This window comes from Metopolophium dirhodum, chromosome 3, assembly GCF_019925205.1.
Source record: "Metopolophium dirhodum isolate CAU chromosome 3, ASM1992520v1, whole genome shotgun sequence".
Classification (NCBI taxonomy): Eukaryota; Metazoa; Arthropoda; class Insecta; order Hemiptera; family Aphididae; genus Metopolophium; species Metopolophium dirhodum.
The window spans coordinates 37,272,634-37,293,137 of record NC_083562.1 but is presented as its reverse complement, the minus strand read 5'-3'; the positions used below and the strand labels follow the sequence as shown (position 1 = coordinate 37,293,137).

General features: G+C 37.9%; 2 protein-coding genes across 2 annotated transcripts in view; both read right to left on the bottom strand.

Moving 5' to 3' along the window:
* Positions 1–9,700, bottom strand: part of LOC132942124 (uncharacterized) — a 40,832-nt gene extending 31,132 nt beyond the window's left edge. Inside the window, exons 1-3 of the mRNA XM_061010435.1 lie at positions 9,210–9,700; positions 2,224–3,090; positions 1,487–2,039 (exon numbers count right to left, since the gene is read on the bottom strand). Coding sequence (XP_060866418.1) covers positions 1,487–2,039; positions 2,224–3,038 — 1,368 coding nt within the window. The 5' untranslated portion in view covers positions 3,039–3,090; positions 9,210–9,700. The remainder of the gene's footprint in view (positions 1–1,486; positions 2,040–2,223; positions 3,091–9,209) is intronic.
* Positions 9,701–11,486: 1,786 nt separating this feature from the next.
* LOC132942123 (FERM and PDZ domain-containing protein 4) overlaps positions 11,487–20,504 on the bottom strand; it is a 103,182-nt gene continuing 94,164 nt past the window's right edge. Inside the window, 12 exon segments of the mRNA XM_061010434.1 lie at positions 11,487–13,291; positions 15,696–15,848; positions 16,790–16,870; positions 16,872–16,970; positions 16,972–17,378; positions 17,985–18,198; positions 18,291–18,488; positions 18,579–18,912; positions 19,008–19,093; positions 19,183–19,319; positions 19,867–19,996; positions 20,063–20,167. Coding sequence (XP_060866417.1) covers positions 12,947–13,291; positions 15,696–15,848; positions 16,790–16,870; positions 16,872–16,970; positions 16,972–17,378; positions 17,985–18,198; positions 18,291–18,488; positions 18,579–18,912; positions 19,008–19,093; positions 19,183–19,319; positions 19,867–19,996; positions 20,063–20,167 — 2,289 coding nt within the window. The 3' untranslated portion in view covers positions 11,487–12,946.

Below are 20,504 nucleotides of genomic sequence, written 5' to 3'. Positions count from 1 at the left end.
TTATACACCCCAATATTAAGGATGTACCTACCGTACAAAAATGCCCATTATGGGATAGGTATTATAGGACCTATAGGTACATCCATAGTTCGTATAATAATAATACATGCGGTAGCTTACAAAATAAATAGTCCGTTTTAAAATCCAATTTGGGCAAATGCCACGTCCGTTCCCGTGCTGGATTTCGGGAGGACATTTTTTTTTTTTTTTTGTATACACGACAGTAGTATATTATAATGACACAAAATAACTCGGTCAACAGGCTGCTGCAGAAGTGTGCGCGTGTATAGCTTGAAACTCTATTATTCGGGGATCCTGTGCATTGAACATTAAGCGTGTGTTTAATATAATAATATTGTTTGCACAGGGTATTTTAGCACCGGAAATTTTAATAACGTACATGGGTATTATAATAGTGTCGTCGTCGTCGTCGTCGTCGTTAGAGAATAGGTCTGGCGATCGCATTATTATTGTATTATTATAATAATGCGTACGCCACTGTTATACTAAATGAATAGGTCGTAGTGTCGCACCTACCTCAATTTGAGTCGCGGGCACGGTCAAGTCGCCAAGAGCACATTTATCATTCGTATAACGCACGTCTTAAATACATCGCGCATAGAATAGACACAATTGAACAAAAACTTAGAACGTTAACACTGTCTCTGCAGCAGTATAATATATTATTATTGTGTATATTGACTATATTATATTATATTGGCGAAATGCACAGTCCTTAAAAATACCCTTCCGGCTTCCGCACAAAAGGCGTCGAAATAGTTTTCGTTATAAAGGAACGTTGGAGTGTACAATGTAGACAACACATTATACGGACAAAATAGAATTAATGTATTAAAGAGAAATTATATTGGCATCTGAAAACATCATAAAATCGTATACAAAATTCAAAAAAGTGCTTAGAAACCCATTATATTATATGTAAAATACCCGAAAAGTATATATAAGTACCCATATGAAAATATAAAATTTATAAAATAAATGTATATTTTAATATAATATAATCCTAAAATAGCCTATGATAGTCCTAAGACTAAATTCGCACTTATATCTAAAAAAAAACCATACATTGCAGAATGTTCGGTATACAAGTATGGATAAATATAATATATCAAAAATAATAATAATCAAATAAAGACCCACGACAGTCGTTTTTAAATCTAAATTGAAAAAAAAAACAAAAAAAAAAAAAAAAACGTCTAAATAGTGTGACAAAACATCAATCTTATAATCTCTTGATACTAAAAATAAGGTTTGAAAATCTATACGGAAAAAAACTCAAAAGTCACATTCGTTGTCGTCGGAAGCCTACAGATAGCCTACAGTTGTCTACAGCTCATATACTAATAAATAATATATTATTATATTATAAGTACATGCATAGCCATCGGCAATATACCTCCTACTCGGCAAGTATATTACTGTTGGCCTTTAGCAGCCGTCTCTTGATTTCCTTCATCTCACTCACCTTCTTGGTCAGGTACATGACGCTGATCTGGTTTTCGATGTACTTCTGCCTCTTGGCGTCCCTCGACCGTTTAGCCGCCTCGTTGTTCTTCTGCCGCTTCATGACGTACGACTGGTCGTACTGCTGCTGCCCGTGCGTCAACCCGTGGTCGTCGTCGTTGTTGTTGCTGCTGCTGCTGCTGTTGTTGTTGTTGTTGTTGTTGTTGTTGTTGGACCGCCTCATTTTCTCGAAGTTCCTCGGCGGCCCCAAGCTCTCTATGTACCGGTGACGGAACGACAAGAAGTCCGAATGTCTGTATATGGCTGCCACCTCCTCGGGGTCCACGACGTCCATGTCGTCCGTTGCGCGCGCATTGATGCGGCGGCGGTGCTCTCGGTCAAGGTCCCGCTGCTGTTGGTGATGGTGATGGAAAAGATGATGGTCGTCAGTAGTCGTCGTGCACGTGGTCGTTGACTCAGGCGACGGACAGTCAGACCGGCTGGCGCTGATGTCTGCGCCTCCGTACGCCCCACCGGTAACTCTGCCGTCGAGCATCCTGTCGTAGTAAGGGTAACTGCGGAAAGCACGAAAAAAATTTACAATTAATATTAATGTATTATTGTCGGACGTAAACAAACTCAAAAACAATATGATAACAAGATCATTTTTGAGGGTGGGACGATTTATGTCCTAAAGAACATAAACAAATACCAGTAATACATTATATTATGATTAAGTGTTGATAACGATTGTCGTACCCGAAACCGTAGGCTGGCTTGGAAAAGCTGCAGTCGAATCCGCCGAACGGGAAGTGGTTGGACTCGGACGAGGACGGCGACGACGTGGCCGTGTACACTGGGCTGCCGGACAACATCAACGCAGGGTCAAGCGGGAGACCGCCGTACGCGGCTTGCAGCTGGAGCGTTTGCTTGTGGAGTTTCTGCTGCTGTTCCTGGTTGTGTTGTTGCTGCATCTGCAGCTGCAACTGGAGCTGCTGCTGCAGCTGGATATGATGCTGCTGTTGCATGTGCAGTTGTTGCTGCTGGTGTTGGATGCTGTTGTGATGGTGAAACTGAGTGGCCGCAGACGTCGGAAGAACTGGCAGGAACGGGTTGTACTCGGGGACGGCTGTGGACGAGATCATGTGCCGGTAAGCGGCAGCGTCGGCATACATCCCATTCAGTGGCGCCAAGTGTTCAGTGGCCATCATGGGCGACGACGAGTCCGGTGCCCAGTAGACCTTGCGTTGCGGCTGCGGCTTCGTTGGTGACAGTGGTGGCGATGATTTGACCACCGGCACCTTCGGCGAAAGCACCACCACTGAAGCACGTTGAGCGACATGCGACGGCGGTGGCGGCAGCGGCAATGCTCTTCCGGCGCTCAAGTCCAGTGGCGTCGATTTAACGCCGTTCTGAGCGCTCGACTCGGCCGGCGGCGCGTCCTCCGTCAATTTCGCCGGACCATCGCGTTCCGCCTTCGCTTCCGAGTTGGCGCAGTTGTCGTCCTTTTTCACGGTCAAGTCCAGCGGTACCGCGTCCGTCGCGGGTTCGTCCAATTCCATTGGCACGCTCATCGCTTTTTCCGTCCAAAGATGATGCGAGTGGTTGTTGTATAACCTGCAGCTGCTGTAAAAATAAAATTGACGTTATAATGACAAACCTAAGACATGGTTCGCTCTAGAGTCGGAGAACGTTCTGACGACGGAGAATAAAATATCGTCACTGCTTATCGTGTATAAACCATATTATTTAATACGCGTTCGAATAGTGAAATCCACGGTCGGTGGTCTGCATGTGTATAATATAAAATATAGATTAATATCGACCATTCAGTTCCAAATAATGTATGTAAAAACTCGTTAACTGTAATATAATATAGGTACCGTATCTAATGTTCTTTTTTTCAAAAATAATTTCAATTCAAGAACGAAAAATTTTTTTCGACAGTTATCGCTGCAGTCCTATTCAACTGGGTGGTCGACTTCACGTTATTAAATATCTAAATAAATGCTATTATGCGTATGAATTATAGACATGTGCGGTCGATCGTCTGCTGCAGCGGCGATGTAGCACGGACACGAAATGTGTTGATAATTTACGCACCACCGACGATTTTACAAAAATACAACGACCTAGGGGCAACCACGGTCGTGTGGCGGTCTTCGCCGAATAACCAGCTCCGATTGGCGGGTGAACCCTTTGAGCGCGAGGGCGTGGGACCAATGGGACGACGGTCACTTCGGTCTGCGTGTGGTCCTCCACATGTGTGTCAATAACTCCCTGACGGACGGCGTAAGTACGCATCGCCGTCACGGATTACCGTCGACCTCGATTTTGGAATATTATATTTTAGTTTTTTTTCCTGGGTCGTCTATTTTGATGAAATTCAAACGAAATTCGATCATCATGTTTGGAACCAAAAGTGACTATTTTACATGTTATTATTACTATATCATACACGTGGTTTAAATGATCCGAAAACGAGGAAAATATGGTTAGACATTTTTTATCAAGCAGAGCAATCTCGGAATTCCGACACGTCGTTAGTTATAATAATTATATGTGATTTTTTATATGAGTGATGGCCGCAGGCATATATCATCGAACTTTCGGACAGAACAACCGATTATTACAAGACAACACTGCATTACTAATTACGACTACATTATGACAAAGGTAATAACGTGTTTAAAAAAAAAAAAATTGTTAATTAATATTTATAATTTTGTAATATATAATAAATATTATAGTAATAATAAATTGATGTATAGGATTTTAAAATGTGATCGCTATTGTAACAATAAAAAAAATATAACATTTTAAATAATTACATAGCGCGTGTACGTGGTTTGGTAGTGCCAAACGCGTATCAGATAATCTAGTTATCGTCGGACAACGATGATGGAAACTAAAAATTGTTAATTATAAAATGTAAATTCAAAAGCAAAAGTTTATGGCACGTGTGCTCTTCCCTTGTAATAAATTTGTGTAACCTGGTGGTGGGGGTGGGTGTCCGCGTAGAGCGTAGTCAAAGGGATGAATAATTCCGAGATCCCCTTGCAAATACGCCACTGACTGACGTTATGCGTACAGGAATTTAATCTGGCGCAAAGTTAATTCGCATAGACGAAAAATAAAAAAAGGAAAAACCAGAGAGAAATGTCGACTGACATAAAAACTAAAACGTTACACTAAAGCGTTTCGGAAAATCCGACCTCGCGGGTTCGTGTTCACCGCACGTATAATGTATGAACAAATATTTGACCGTTTACAAAATGTATACCTTTACCCACCATGTCGGTATTGTTTAAATTAATAACGATAACAATAATAATTATTGTGTTCAATAAATAATTCGGCTCCCATTCGTACGCAGCCGCCGTTTCGTATTTTATATATTTGCACGGGCGTGTATCGTCGCATCACTCGGCGGCAGGTCGATCGGTGCGGTACATATTGTGTTTACTCCCGAAAATCTGATTCCGTTTTTTTATGTAAGTACCTATAATATGCTACCCTACAGCTACCCCGCGCCCGTAAAATTTCATAATATTGTCAGAGGGTTTCGAATGTACTGCAACGACGACAAAACGAGTATAAAATTCCAGGGATCGCTATTTGAAAATAAATTACGGTGATGTTATGTTCCCAACTGCATTAAATATTTTTGCGCGCGCTATTAATGTATACAAATATAATATATTAAGCCATTCTAAATTCTTTGCGTTCTCCGACCGCTGTCGACAGCATATTTTGTTTATATTGTAACTATATACTAGGTAGGTACTAACGAGTGGCGCAAACGGGTCAAAAACCTAAGAGGGACGAAATAATTCATTCGCCAAAATCGAAACCTAAGGTACACAAGAGTTCATAAAAAAAAGTGCTACAACTTGTTTGAAAATAATAATGTGATGATAATCTTATGATCATAATATTCGCGAAATAATATTGATTGCGTTATTTTTTCAACCCTGATAATGCAGCGATGATGTCTACAATATATTATTTTACGGAGAAACGTAAAAAATAAACAATTACTTATAACATACAATAATTTGAGGATATCTTATAAAATATGTAAGTATATAATAAATATATAAGTATTTAAATGTATCGCATTCTTTTCTTATTTTAGAAGATTTCCCGCAGTTGGCATACCAGCAGTGTATTACATTTATCTAGAAGAGATGATATTAGATGATTTAATTATTTTCATGAGATTTTTTTCTAGATAATACCCAACACTGCATATTATCAGTGAACGGATAATTGAAAAATATTTGCCCCGATATGATTGCAGGGGGAAATTACTCTTCCTCGACAATTGTGCCACAGCTATGACAGGTAGTGGGTACTGATTAGGTACATTTTTAGTAACTACGATGGCCCAAAAGCGTGTTAAAAATAATATTGTGCCGGACACTGCAGCCAGCAGCAGGTGGGTAGGTATACCGTCCAGCGATGTCTGAAGACGATATCGAATTGCCTCGCATAATCGAATTTAATTATTAAATACTAGTCGTTATAATATTATATGACTCGTGAACCCGCACGTGCCGTACGCCGATAAAAGTTGACATGTTGTGTCATTACTAATAATGGGGTTTTTTTTATACGAACAGCTGAACGTGAATCGGTAAGTTGTTGCGTATTAAACACAATAACATTATTATCGTTGGTAAATATTATCATTGTAACAATAATGACATTTTTTGAAATAATATTTTTACCAAAGGTCGATATTGAAACAGTCTGATAACTGCTAACAGTACGTGAGCGAATATACTATTCTATATAATAGGTACCAATAATACATTTCGACGACATAATGATAGTATCTAGACTAGGACAGCGTGGCTGCTGCTGCTGGTTCACACGAGAGCAGATAGAACAAAGGATAAATATAATTGATATAAGTTACCAATTTCACTCGAGTGGCTAAAACACAAATCATGTATTCTAATAATAATACATAATGTAATATGTATGCGAACGAATAACCGCTGTGTTGTTCTATCGGGATGGAAAAATAATAACTTAGGGTCGTCGTCACTGCAGTTGGATCGAACTCGCGACAAATAAATAATTTACATATACTTTCGGTATTGGCTATATGCCTATATGGCTATATATATATGTGTGTGTCCCTGTATACAGGATGGTTCAAAAAGTCTGCTCACCTCCTTTTCTGCTTCAATGATGCGGTTATTCAAATTATGATTTTTATGGTTCTCAAATAAGTACTCTGCTCAAAGACCATACTTTAAAAGCTTAAAATATTTAAAAGAAAATATTTTCTTGACATTATTATTTTGTACTACTTAAAAGATGTGTACCTAAACTATTTAGCAGATGATTTATCTGAATATTTTTATGCGTCAAAATTAAAATTTGAACCAATAGTTTTTTAATTATTTAACTTTCTGTACACTAAGGATGATAGATCCATATGATAATGGATTTGAAAGATATAGGTGCTATAACGGTGATTTGAGAATTATGGTAATTAATATTAAACTATCAACATGCATCTGGTCTTAAATCTTTATATCTGTTTTATATTTTTGTAAAACCATATTTAAAGTTTATTAATCTTATTATAAACATTTTAATAAGTTAGAAACTATACGTTCGAATTTTGAAACGAGGTACATTAACATTTTTGAGAAAAAAATTATCCACTAAATAATTTATAGTTAAAAGAGGGGTTCTCATTTAAAAACAGAAGTTTGTATCGTCACAGCACACACTCCCTAAGCAGTATAAAAAAATCTCAACAATTTAAAAAAAAAAGGTCGTTATATTAATTTAAAAATTCTAAAAATCAGAATCTGAATAAATTAGAGGGAACATGGGGGTGAATATGCTTGGAGAATCACCCTGTACTTAACACACTATACAGGCACATACATATCGACGACCGTCGCGTGGGTGTACTGCAGCAATCCGGATATAACGTGATGGGCAATTTGTTATTATTTCCTAAAAGATTTATGTGACGACGTTTGCGATAAATTTAACCACGATCGGGGCGACGGAATCCGACTTTAAATCTTTTTTTCGACCCGGAAAAGGTCACAAATGTTTAATACATAATAGTTTAAATGCATATTATAATATGCGTATAGCGTATATGAATCATATATTATGTCACGCTCTTACGAATCGGTTGTTTTAGATTATTTTTTTTTATGTATGATGTCTACGTCTACGTCCGAAGTTAATATTTTTAATTTCACTGATAGCGTTTTATTTCGTCTCATAAATCAAAGATTTTAGTTTGGATACATTAAAAAAAAATTAAGGAAAACCGAGAATTTTTACGCAAAGCCAGTAGGTATTCGACAAAATCGATTTTGGTTTCTGGGTGTAAGTCAAAAACGAATAACTGTAGACACTTGACCTTTTTTTGACAAATATTTATATTAGCATTTTCTATACGTGACGACTTTTACATAATTTTTTGACTCTTTTTTAAACTATATATAGTCATATAGGCATTTTACATTTTTGATTATTTTTTTTCTATAAATCTTGATAAAAGAATTTCCATTACCTACAAAAACTTTAAAATCTTATAAGTTCCTCATAAGTTGTTCATATACCAATTGAAAATATGAAATTACATGTCACAATAATATATTTATAAGAATCCAAAATTAGCAGTTTTCAGAAAATTCGTCATAACGCGAAAATTTGCCGATTATTTTATAATCAAAAATTCATACATAATAGTCCATCAATACATAACCATCCTCAGACCATAATAATATATAATATGTCTATAATACGTATCAACATAGCAGTGTACGACGTTGAAGTCTCCGCGTCCCGCCAGTATAATAGATATTAGTCAAATTAGTTATTTAAAAGTATGTCTATATTCGCGTTATGTATTCACGTTAACCAAAATAAATATTCAACATTTAGCTAAAGGCGGAGATGTATGATTTCACATTTTGTGGTGTTATTCGACTTCGGTCAAAAGTGACTGGGAATATAGACTCCATGGTATAAAACAATGCGTTAGGTATTACGTTAAGTTATATTAATTTTGTTGTTAAAAAAAAAAAAACGTAGATGTTAAGTTAATAGAGTTGAGGTGCGGTTAGTTGTCGGCAATACCAATTATTGCTATGCGCCTACTGTAGAAGTTTAATGCGATGTGGCTTATAAAAGGATTAATACTCGACGAAAAAATGATAATAAATATTCGTAAAGATATTTCAGCTTGCATTGAAATGTTTATTTTGACTTTTGAATAATAATAATAATAATAATAATAAAAGGGGATATGGTAAAATAATTGTTTCCTAACATACAGTAGGTCCAGTATAATAATATGATACCCTCCGAAAGTACGGTGATTCGGTGAAAAACGATATAATATTATGATCAACTGGTGATTGCAATTTATATGAGAGCTATCCATAATTATATTACTTATCTATAATACTTGAAATCAACGATAGCTAAAAATATATTTTATAACAAATCAATAAGGCTAAACAAAATTATGATCGTGACTATGATTGGGCTTTTAATCATAGAATATCGCTACGAACTTCACTATAACTATAGTTTCTATCGCGGTCTAATGTTGTATTTATGTTCACATTAAGTAGGTGTAGGTACTATATTATGGGTACCGGCCGCACACCATCTCAATGTAAATGCGTAAAATAAAAACACCGCGGCGGTGCGCGAGTGCAGATAAAATAATTATTATATTACAGTCTTACCGGGCGACGCAAAGTCGGAGTCGGAGCGTTTGAAAGGGTTTTTTTTGACGGCGAGCGTTGCGCAGAATGTAGCCGAATGGACGAAGCAAAGCCGGTGTCGTTTAAAAGGCGTACAGTCGATGTCGTCGTGCAGACAGCTGAAGATCTGGTCGCGCGCACTGCCCGTCGAGGTGTCGAACCGATGTGGAGACCGGAGAAGGTTAGGACTGCTGCAGCGTGTACCACCGATATGACGCCGCCGATAATGCGGCGATCTCGGGCCTTTCGGCCGACACGTGTGGAGGGTGGTGGGTGGTGGGTGGTGGAAGGGACGGCGGCGGCGGTGGCGTTACCAGCGGCGAACCGGAGCAGTGATGGCCATCGGTCGAGATCTGTATAATGTATAATATACGTTACTCTGTAAGTCGGCACGTACGTCTATAGGCGAACGAAACGTGTTTCGAAACCCCGACCACCCCCCCGCCGCGCCGCCCGAACGACCCACGCCCCGACCGCCCCGCGTCGGAGTGACAGAGACGCGTAGACACACCCGGACAATACATGGGTCGGTACACACATACGTTCCGTGGTATCGACGATCAAAATTTTTTGTCACGTATAATATATAATTTAATAATATGAACAATGTACGTTTTTCGTGCTGGCCAGACGAGTGGCTGCGACTTCCAGCAATAGCACAATGGCCGATTGCCGCGAACCCATATTGTCGTTTGCGAATTTCCGCACAGGTATTGGAAATCGGTTTTCGGCGAAAAACCCGTTTCGACCTGTAAAATCCCATTTCGGTTTTTTTCCCACCAGATCCGCAGACACCGTTTACCGTGTACCTGTTTTTATTGTAGTACTGTCCTTTTTCGTAAAATAATAACGTTGCGGTTGAGGGGGGGGGGGGGCACAAGACGCGCACAACAATAATGAGAGGATAACGAGAATTTTTAAAAATCGAAATAAGAGACGCGGGACGGTGATCGAATGACATTTCAAAACGCACACGTGGGAACCCAAAAGTCATCATGGCCGAAGGGTTCGTTTTGGGCCAACGTGCGCACGCACGACAAATACGGACGATAATGTGAGCGCACGAATTGTCCAACTGTCCAACTGTGCGAAAACTTTTCCGGTGCGCTTCGGTCGGTGACAATACGAACGGACGGCATTAATTAATTTTTTTTAGTTTGCGCCGTATGGTCTGCGAAATTAAAATTGTTGTTACCCAGCAACTTAAATTCGCGGCGGTCGCATATTATATTATAGTCATAATGGTTGCAAATATTATCACACTGCGTTAACGTGAGACGATTATTATATTATGTTAAAATAAGTACTGATAATGCGGTACACACATTGTTATTGTTTCGGTTTCGATTTTTAAACCATTATCGTAAAATTGTATACGGCCGTGTGTGATCGATTACAATAATTATTTTTTTTTTTTTTTTTATTATGAGTAAGGCTTCAACAGCTGAGGTTATTAGCCTGGTTGGGTTTTTGTACTTTAGTGTTGTCGGTAGGGGGAGGAACACGTGTGTGTTGGGTTTGGCAGATTTTTAATTGGGCACCCGTAGGTATCTGCCATGCCCGGGTGGGGGACGGCGGCACTTGATTCTCCGGACACCGTGACTTGCCCGAAGAAAAATGCCGTTCCTGGCCGAGAATCGAACCCGGATCGGCTGCGTCGCTCGGCCACTCCGTCCCCACACAATAATTATTATTTCGTTTTTTACAACAATATTATGATTATATTCTAATAAAAATATTATTATCATCGTGCGCAATCGAACGATTATTATCAATAATAATGAAAAGATTTTAAAACGAATCCGTTTTTTTATTGTTGCCTGTTACAAGTGCGAAGTGAACACAATATTACGGCAGGGGTGCAAATACGGTAGCAAATACGTGGTATACCGGTACCTTCGATAATCCCGGATCGTCGTAGGTATCCGCGGTATGATCGAAATACAGTTTATTTTTTTCGCATTATTTCGATTTCAACAATATAATACTTCTGTTTGTATTTAGACTGCGAACTCGACAGAGTGCAACGTGAACCCACGTGGTCGTATACGAATGGACAAAATAAACGCACGTGCGGAGAGATAATTTTTTACAAATTAGGCGAGTCGAGTTTTCTCCGTGCATGTGTAATTTATGTCATTATTGACGTATTTCAATCAACAAGTCACCTATTCATTGCGTCTGTAAACATCGTGTAAATCGTTATATTATACCTATTTGGAGTAACACAAATAAAATAATCATAGTTTATGTTTTATTATTATATATTATTTTTCATCGAAAACCTGTTTTTAATCAAATACATTTTACAATTTTGTTCTCCGGTAAAATATGAAAATACATAAAAAAATCGTTTGTTTTTGGAAATAATAATAATAATATAATAAACAAATACAAATCCATACAGTTCGTGACATATTATGATAAAGGTTAAAACACTATGTCAATGTCAAAAAAAAAAAAAAAAAAATGAATGCTCTACGTACCGAAATTATACATAATATACAATTTAAAAATTGGTACGAGATGGTACATTGTGTAACGCATTGAAATAATATAAACAACAAAATAAACATTATAGGTACTCACAATAATTATGGAATGGAAAAATTAACAACGGCGTTAGCATTAAAAGAAAAAAAATCGATTAATTTAAATTTTAAATTTTATTAATATTTCTAAGTCTATATTATATATTATTATTATTTATTACTATGATATAATATATATTATATATATAATATATCGTTAATTTTTTTCACGTGAAATCGAACTATTTCCGTACTGTATTATTAAGTGCACTGCGAAAATATTAATTATTTTGATTAATTGACATGCCATTTATTTAACGTGGGATTAAAACTAGACATTTTTTTATTATTTTTAAAAAACAACCTTATTTACGTTTTTTTTACAAATCATATTATATAATATATTATCATTATGTGTCATGCGTATATTCGAAAAACGAACAGACCGAATTATATTCTAAAATTTGACTAGATTTAATGCTACAATTTTACAACAATAATGATAATGACAATTGATAATAATAATAAAAAAGAAACAAATAAAAACAATAATAATAATAATAATAATAATAAAAAATAAAAACATGTAGAGATACTATAAGATAATTCTCGGCGGGTACGACGACTGCGCGACGTACCCTAACCGACGGTACCCGTAAACCTGGATGCCCTATTTAATGTAATATTATTATATTTGGTCTTGGAAATCCAACGAACGGATTGAGTGCATATAAATCGATAACAATATATTACCATAATATAACAATAATAATATATCATATTATATTATAAATTATAATATATTGTTGGATGTATCGATGATCGATAGTACCTAAACGGACATAACGGCGATGTATTCTCGTGATCTGGCGCACGTACGACGATCATATACTGACATTATTATAATATGCTATTCAACCTAATGCGTAACCTATATATAGATATTATATTGTAATTAAAACGATTTTTTGGCTTCGACTTACACGTTAATAATAAAAAACAAACAAACAAACTCGAGGCTCGTCCTACCTAAAAATTATATTATGTACATAAAAAAATGAACCAATCGGATGAAAATTTCCCTCCTCGGCCGTTTTCCGGTTTTCCGTTGTACGCCGACGAGACTACGGCGGACACTCGTCGCATCGACACCTAGTCGGGACCCGCGGCCCCGACCGACGTTCGCCGTCATGGCGAGAACACCCGGAGGCTGCGCAAAAGTTTCGCCAGCACGTTGGCCAGGCCCTCGGCGTGCCTGGTGAGCGTTTCCGTGCACACGTCCGTGTCCACGAGGAGGCCGTGGAACGTGCGCAGAACGTCGGCCACCTTGAGTATGAGGTTGCGGGTCTGCAGCGGCGACGACGTGTGCCTGGTCATGTTGCCGCTGAGCACGGTCATCCGGCGCAGTTGCGTGACGCACTGCGACAGGTTCGCCTGGAACTCGGCGCTCTTCGGGTTCATGTAGCACCGGATCAGGATCTTCGAGGACGTCACCAGCTGCCTGGCTTCTTGGCACAGTATGTCCTTGGCTTCCTGTATTTGGGCCGCGCGCAAAAAAGAAATTAATGCCATGCCATGTTATAAGCACACTATCGTGTGCTGTTCGAGTTTGTGTCGGGGAGGAGAACCTTCCCCCTCTGCCAACCCGACCGCACCCTCTCCTGCACCCACCCACCCATCGGCTTCCAACTTTGGAGATTGCGTGTAAAAGGTATATAGTGCGTCTTATGCCTCGCCACCTGACCTGCAACTAATACACCGGCTCACTGATCGAGAGCTTGCCGCGATAAATGTCTTGGCGAACGTCCACAAACGCTTTTAGATGTCCCGAGTCACATATATATTTTACGCTCTACCGCGGTCCATATAACATTATGTGTAGGTGCTGTACACCTAGCTTATTGTACATGTATATACATACTGAAATTTAATTAATTTTTTTACACCTATAATGAGTTCGATTGTGTTTGATCGTTTCTAGCCACGGATATTATAGTACTTTATAATGATATGTAATTAGTTAATGTAATTTCTCATCGAGTTCCAAGGCTTAGGGATAAAAAAACGTACTATAAATTGTTATAAATCAAAAACAGTACTGTTACGCCATTTTGGTGTAATTATACACGGGGACTTGTCCAAATAATAAAGACAACATGTATCAACTCGACTGAAATCGGATTAAATTGACTCGTCGAGTTCATATTTCACACGATAACACAAAAGTGTCCCCCGACCCTATAGTCGTGTAACTCGCTGCGTTATAATTACAACAACTTTTTCGTTCGCTAATGACGCCAATCGTATTCTGTGTTTTTACCAACACCTACCTACCTATACATCGGATGTGGGCGGACGGGGACATAACAACAGTGCGACTTTATTATTATATTAAAAGTTTCGCGCAGTGCGGGCTCGATGATTGCCTAGAAAATTTGAAACTCGCGAGTGATGCGACACGAGCAAAACTTTCGAGCGGAATAACACGTAGGTAATGAAGTTATCACGCTGCAATAGGTGTGTACAGGCAGAGTGCTGGGTGACATAACCACTCGCACACATTTCGTGTAATATTATGAATAATGTAATATGTTTAGGCACTACAACCGCATACCGCTATTGTTATACACAGCTCGCTATTAACAAATCGAATGTGTGTACCTACCTGATGGAAATATTATCGTCAGCTCTTAAATAAAATACAAACATTATTGAAAACGGACACGTTTGGTTTTAGATTCTATAACCAAATACCCAACTGTTTTCAGTTTTACAATAATTTTTATTATTTAACAACTTTTCGACTAGAAAAGTCTCGTTCCAATTTTCAGTAAACATTTTACCCAATCGGTACTTTTCAGAGGTAGTTTTTCGATATTATCAACAAATGCGTAGCATTGTGAAATTACTGTTTGAAATAACTATCAGGGAAATTACGGGAAACGTGAAAACTTAATTTTGATCAATATACGAGTTTTTGTTATCTTTTCAAAATTCCGAAAATAAATGATTGTGAAATTCTGAAATTTACACAGAATAATAATACGTAATTTAGTACTGTACATTTACAGTTTTAAAATTATATTTAAAATGTTGTGATTTTTATTCACTAAATAATATTTATTCCTTCATTAATTGCAGATATCATGGTTTTATTATGCTATATCATAATAGACACATTGAATAAATAACTATGACATTAATAATTATATGTATATTACACCCACGATCAAAATGTTATTGTTTTATTGAACGCAATGAATTGAAATTGCTTTTAAGAGTACGTCACACCCGCATATTATGTTGTTTTACACACGTGCGACATAGACAAAACGTGTTTACGCAGTCTGAGTAGAACTCGCCTAATTTTTGGTGTTAAAACAAAAACACCTATCACAAAATTAAAAGACGATAATATTTTGATGGGCGAGTCGGTGAGTTTTTTAAAAAAAGAATTAATCCTTGAAAAGTTAAAGGTATTTTAAAAACGTTGAAATTTTTGCTATTTCTAAGCGATATTATATCGAACGTAATATCTGGTATAATGGAATTAAACGCGACGACAAGCCTTCAGAAATATTGTCACAATTCAATTTTATAATGGGTATTTTTACTCTAGAATTCAAATCGACCGAGTTCTACTCGGACTGCGTAAACACGTTTCGTCTATGTCGTACGTGTCTGCGTAATTACATAATACATAAATTACAATGACCTAGTCAACGACGAGTATAGGTTAACACTAACCTATACTTTCTCGAACTTACAGTAGATAGCAAGTTTCACGGTTTTTTTTCATTTTCATTTTTCGGTATAATAGGCGAGATATCATTTTCCGAAATCGTATTAGACTGAGAAAAAAATTACCGACACGCACGCCGAGATTGGATATAATATATAACCTAAAATATGATAGGTGCATAATGTGATTTGTTACCTGGAACTTGGTCTCATCCAGATGCGTGCCGCCTCCTTGAGCTTGGGCCGTGTTACACTGTTCGCCGAACTCGTTCAGTCTGCCCGTCAGTTCGTTGATGACAGCCACCGCGTCCCTGTTGGTCGAATAGCAACCGTTCCGCATCAGCGTTTCCTGTATTGCACAACATTTATTATGATATTATATTATTACAGGGGGTAACACAAAAAAAATCTCGGAAAGTATATTATTTACAGTCAGCTGTGAACCAAAATAAGGACTAAGTGTACGGGATCATAGCAAAAACTTTTTCAAAAAAACCACACAATTACGAAAGTAACCAAAATACTACTTCTTATTCACAAAGCCTTAATGTAAGCATAAATCGCATAATATAGTCGTTCTAAAATAATTTTGGATTCCTTATTGTCTTATCTTACTTAGATCAACAAGTTTGGACATTCAACTATCAAAATTTGACTTAAATAATGTAAACGTTTCCAAACCTATTACAACTAGTTATTCTTTTTCAGATAAATAAATTGGAAAAGTTGTCCGTAGGATCTTAAATAAACATAAATATTAAGACGTTCAGATACGTTTTCAATATCGAAATGCAAGAAATGTTTGATTTTAATATTTATAAGGATTTCATATTATGTAATAGAAGATTCTTCGTAAGTCGATCTTACTGGAATTAAATTAAAAAGTTTAACGTAAATTCACGTGCTCATATTTTAATAACTTATGTGGGGGGCAATTGTGCGCATACAGGTAGCGATTTTGCCTAAAAACACGATGTTTCCTAATAATCGGGGAACAGATACCTAATAAAAATCGTATGAGTTGCGTCTGCAACATTGGCGCAACTGAGGGGGGGGGGGGGTTGCAAGGTAAACCTGGAGCTTAAGCACCCCCTAGTTCAAATGCCTAGTTGCGCCAATGGTCCGCAACCTAAAAATGTGACATAATATACGAATTGTCGACATAAATATAACATATTAATATACTAAAACCAAACTTCTAAATCAACATTCTAAAAACCAACGAATAGCAATAATTGGCCTGGATTCAAAATTATAGATATTTATTATATTATGCATATAGCTACAAACCTGCGACGGCATCGGCGGCAGCGGCGGTTTTGTCGACAGCGTCGAGTCCACCCTGGGCGGGACCTTGGGTTTGACGCGGGGGTAGCGTCATGTTCTGAGCCCGGGTGGGCAGGCACGGTGGCTGTGAGTCCGGGCTCCGCTGTCTGGGCCTCGAACAGCACGAGAAACCGGGCAGCGTTTTTCTCACTGGTGGCCGCGCACGGACCGTCCGGCGTGGTGGCCGCGCTGACGGACGTCCCAGGGGCAGGGGTCCTCGTCTGGCTGACGCTTCGGCGGCGGCGGTCGTCCGTCTCGTCACCGGAGTCTGATCGTCGGTGTTGGTGTTGGTGCGGGTGTTCGGCGACGCCGTCCGCGGCCGTCGACATCAATACCGATGGCGGTACCACCGCTTTGGGAGGGGGTGGTGGTATTATGAACGACGATATCTCTTCGGACGTTAACACCACATTGGATCGCTTCTCTTCCGGCCGCCCGTCACCGGAAGTCTGTAGCAAGGGCGGTGGTGGTATGGTCATCGTGGCCAAGAACGACTCTAGGTCCAGGCTCATGAGATTCGTGTGGTTTTTGAACCCGTTATCCAGTACAGAGTCTATATAAAATAGAAAAAGCCACTTAGTACGAACTTAATTCGAGAGAGTATACCAGGGGATCTATTTAACGTACGGCATTCATTATTTCAAAAACTAAATAAACGTTTTTGAAAATATTTGTTTTGCTTAATTTCAATAGTCATTAAAAAACAAAATTATTTTCTAAAAAAATATATTTTTACCAGTTTTATCGTTATTCCGTACACTACACGCTCTGGCGTAATGCCACCTTTGCGGCCACATAACAAAAATGATGTACCTATCTTTATACGAGTGCTATTAATGGAAAAATACGATAGATATACAAATGTATTGTATTATATACCTACCCTACTTCGACGTAAGAACGCGTATAGAAGTTATTACGTAATATACATTTTCGTAATATTGTTATAATACGTGCTGACCAATACAGCAGTTTAAATTATATTGAAATATGTCTGACACATAATATAGCGTTTGTCTTCTAAGTTCCAAACGGTAAAAAAATTTTACAAATTTAGAAAGTAAACTTTTTTCACATTTTAGAAACTATGAAGTAGTTCATCACCAAATGTGCCTACAATACCTTGTACTATCATAATTTATAACCCACATACATGTACCTAAAAATCGATCCGCGTTTTGCTGGTGGTCGTAGTCCGCGAACAGCGTCGGCGGCAGACTGCACTGACTGCCAGAGTTGGAACCGTTCGTCTGGTTGATCTTCGCCTCTTCAATAGGTGGCGGTATTAACGTCAAGTCTATCAAGTCCGGTTCCAAGTACAAACTGCTCCTGGGCAACGACCGGTTGTCCTCTTGCAGGTTTTTCCACAGTTCCTGCGGTCACGATGATAATATTACATATCAATACACATCACGTCTAAGTGCCACTTAGCACACTCCGTCCATCGACCCGAGCAGTCACTCACCTGCAGGGCTTCGTGTCCCGAACTCGCGGCCAGCCCTTCCGGACTGTGCAGCCCGAAACTCATGTCAGAGTCCCTGTTGGAATTCCGCTCGCGGTGCGAAGGGCTGGTCGACGGCGTGTTGATGGACTCCGTGTCGCTCTCTAGATCTCCTAAGTTCAACGCTTGGACTGCGGCGGTGATGCTGTCCTCAGTGCCCTTCTATAATATAAATGTACACACACACAATCAAAAACGGAGACAATGATGGCTATAATATAAGACTTGGATCGACCGAAATATTTTACGCACTTGAGCTAATAAAAGTAGCGAATCGCTGTGTTTCAGCTGTCCCAGGTTGGTCGGAGGCGGTGGCAACGACACCGAACCGTCGGACGATATGTGAGAACCGTCCGAGTCGCTGGATTCGCGCTGATGTCTGTTCAGATATTGTTCCGAGTTTTCCACCAACTCTTGCATCTCGGCCACTCTCCTCAGCACCTCTTCGTTATGGGTGTCTACAAAGGTATTGTCGCTTTCCAATATTTCCATGGAAACCACGCTTTGAACGTCGATTCCCGATTTCTCTTTTATATCGCCGTTCGATTTGTACCCTAAATGACCGTTTTGATGTTTTTTCAAAGACCTATACGAAAAACGATATTATCATATTATTAGGTGGCATTGGTACGCATGTTTACCTATAAATTTGTCTCAAAAACTAAACGAATAAACACTTACATTGTATTCATGTTGTTGTCTACATTTCCGTTTTGCATACCAGTCCATATTGTTCTATTTAAAGATCCGTAATCATTGGGTTTGAGCTAAAAGTAATTATGGTTTAAACTTCTAATCATATACCATAAATATATATATATATATATATATATATAGATATTATATGTATACCGACCATTTCGTGTTTGAACGGAGTGTACATTGGACAAAAAGAAAAATTAGTCAATTTTTCTTGTTCCTTGGCGTACATGGTCGATGGGCCGTAACTCCAAAGTGATGGTTTCACAACATGATGAGAATAGTATTGGGGTGCTAAAAAAATAATAATAATTATTAAGTTAATTTTACTGACGCACGGTTACAATAGTCGGTTTTTTGGGATAGTAAAATGCATAATATATGTATATAAAAAAAAATTATATGGTTTTTCAGGTTATTTGATTTTAAGTGTGTATGATGTAGATACAATAGATACTAGTTATAAGATATAGGCGTATAGGTGACGTTTCCTACAAAATAAATTGCTATACTTATTAAATAGGTTTACACTTCTACTTATACTTCCACATTGACAAATTATATACTAATACATAATTATTATTAATCCTATATTAATGAATAATTCTTATATTTTATATAGGATCTAATATCACGTATTAGCAAAGCAAACATCATATCTAACACAGGAAATTGCAAAATAGATTTTACCAAAATACCTATATTCTAATAATATTTAATTATTTCGATGTGACTCTTTTCAGTACAATTCGAACAAAATGACACTTACTATTATAGGAACAAAATATAGGCATATTAAATAAAAATAATATGTAATAGTAAAACAGTTATTATTGCTTACCGCTATCCGTGTGTAATAAATCGCCTTCCCGGTCGATTGGCAAATTCATAGTCATCAAAAGTTTAAAATAGCCTTTTAAAACAAGTATAAATTCGTCGGTATCGCGGTCCTCCATACAAAAACTGACTTCCTAAAGGAATATTCATTCAACATTAATACCGAAATGATAAAGTTTTTCAATAGCTATTGTGTTTACCTTTTGTACTGTGTTTTGTAAATACAACGTCACCGTACTTGAAATTTGATCGTCTTTTTGTACTTTTACCATCGTTACTTGTTCAATATCTGCCAGAGGCACTGGCTGTATAAGGAAAATCAATAATATTCAGTAAATAAAGGCGATAATTTCGCGAAAGTTTATAAACTAATCCTTATTTCCACTTAACATCGATCGAACAATACGTAGAAATAAATGTAATTTTGTTCATATTGAGCAAAAACTGTTCCGGAACTCCGTCGCAAAAATTACAATACAACTTTGGTCTATATATTATATTATATTATATTATTAACGCGTATATCTCAGTTTATATTTTATACAGATACAGATACGAATAAAAGTATGCCAAGCGAAGCGAGGAGAATACTATTCTTTATTGATGGCCGACATATTTTTTTTTTTGTACGCAGACGATAGA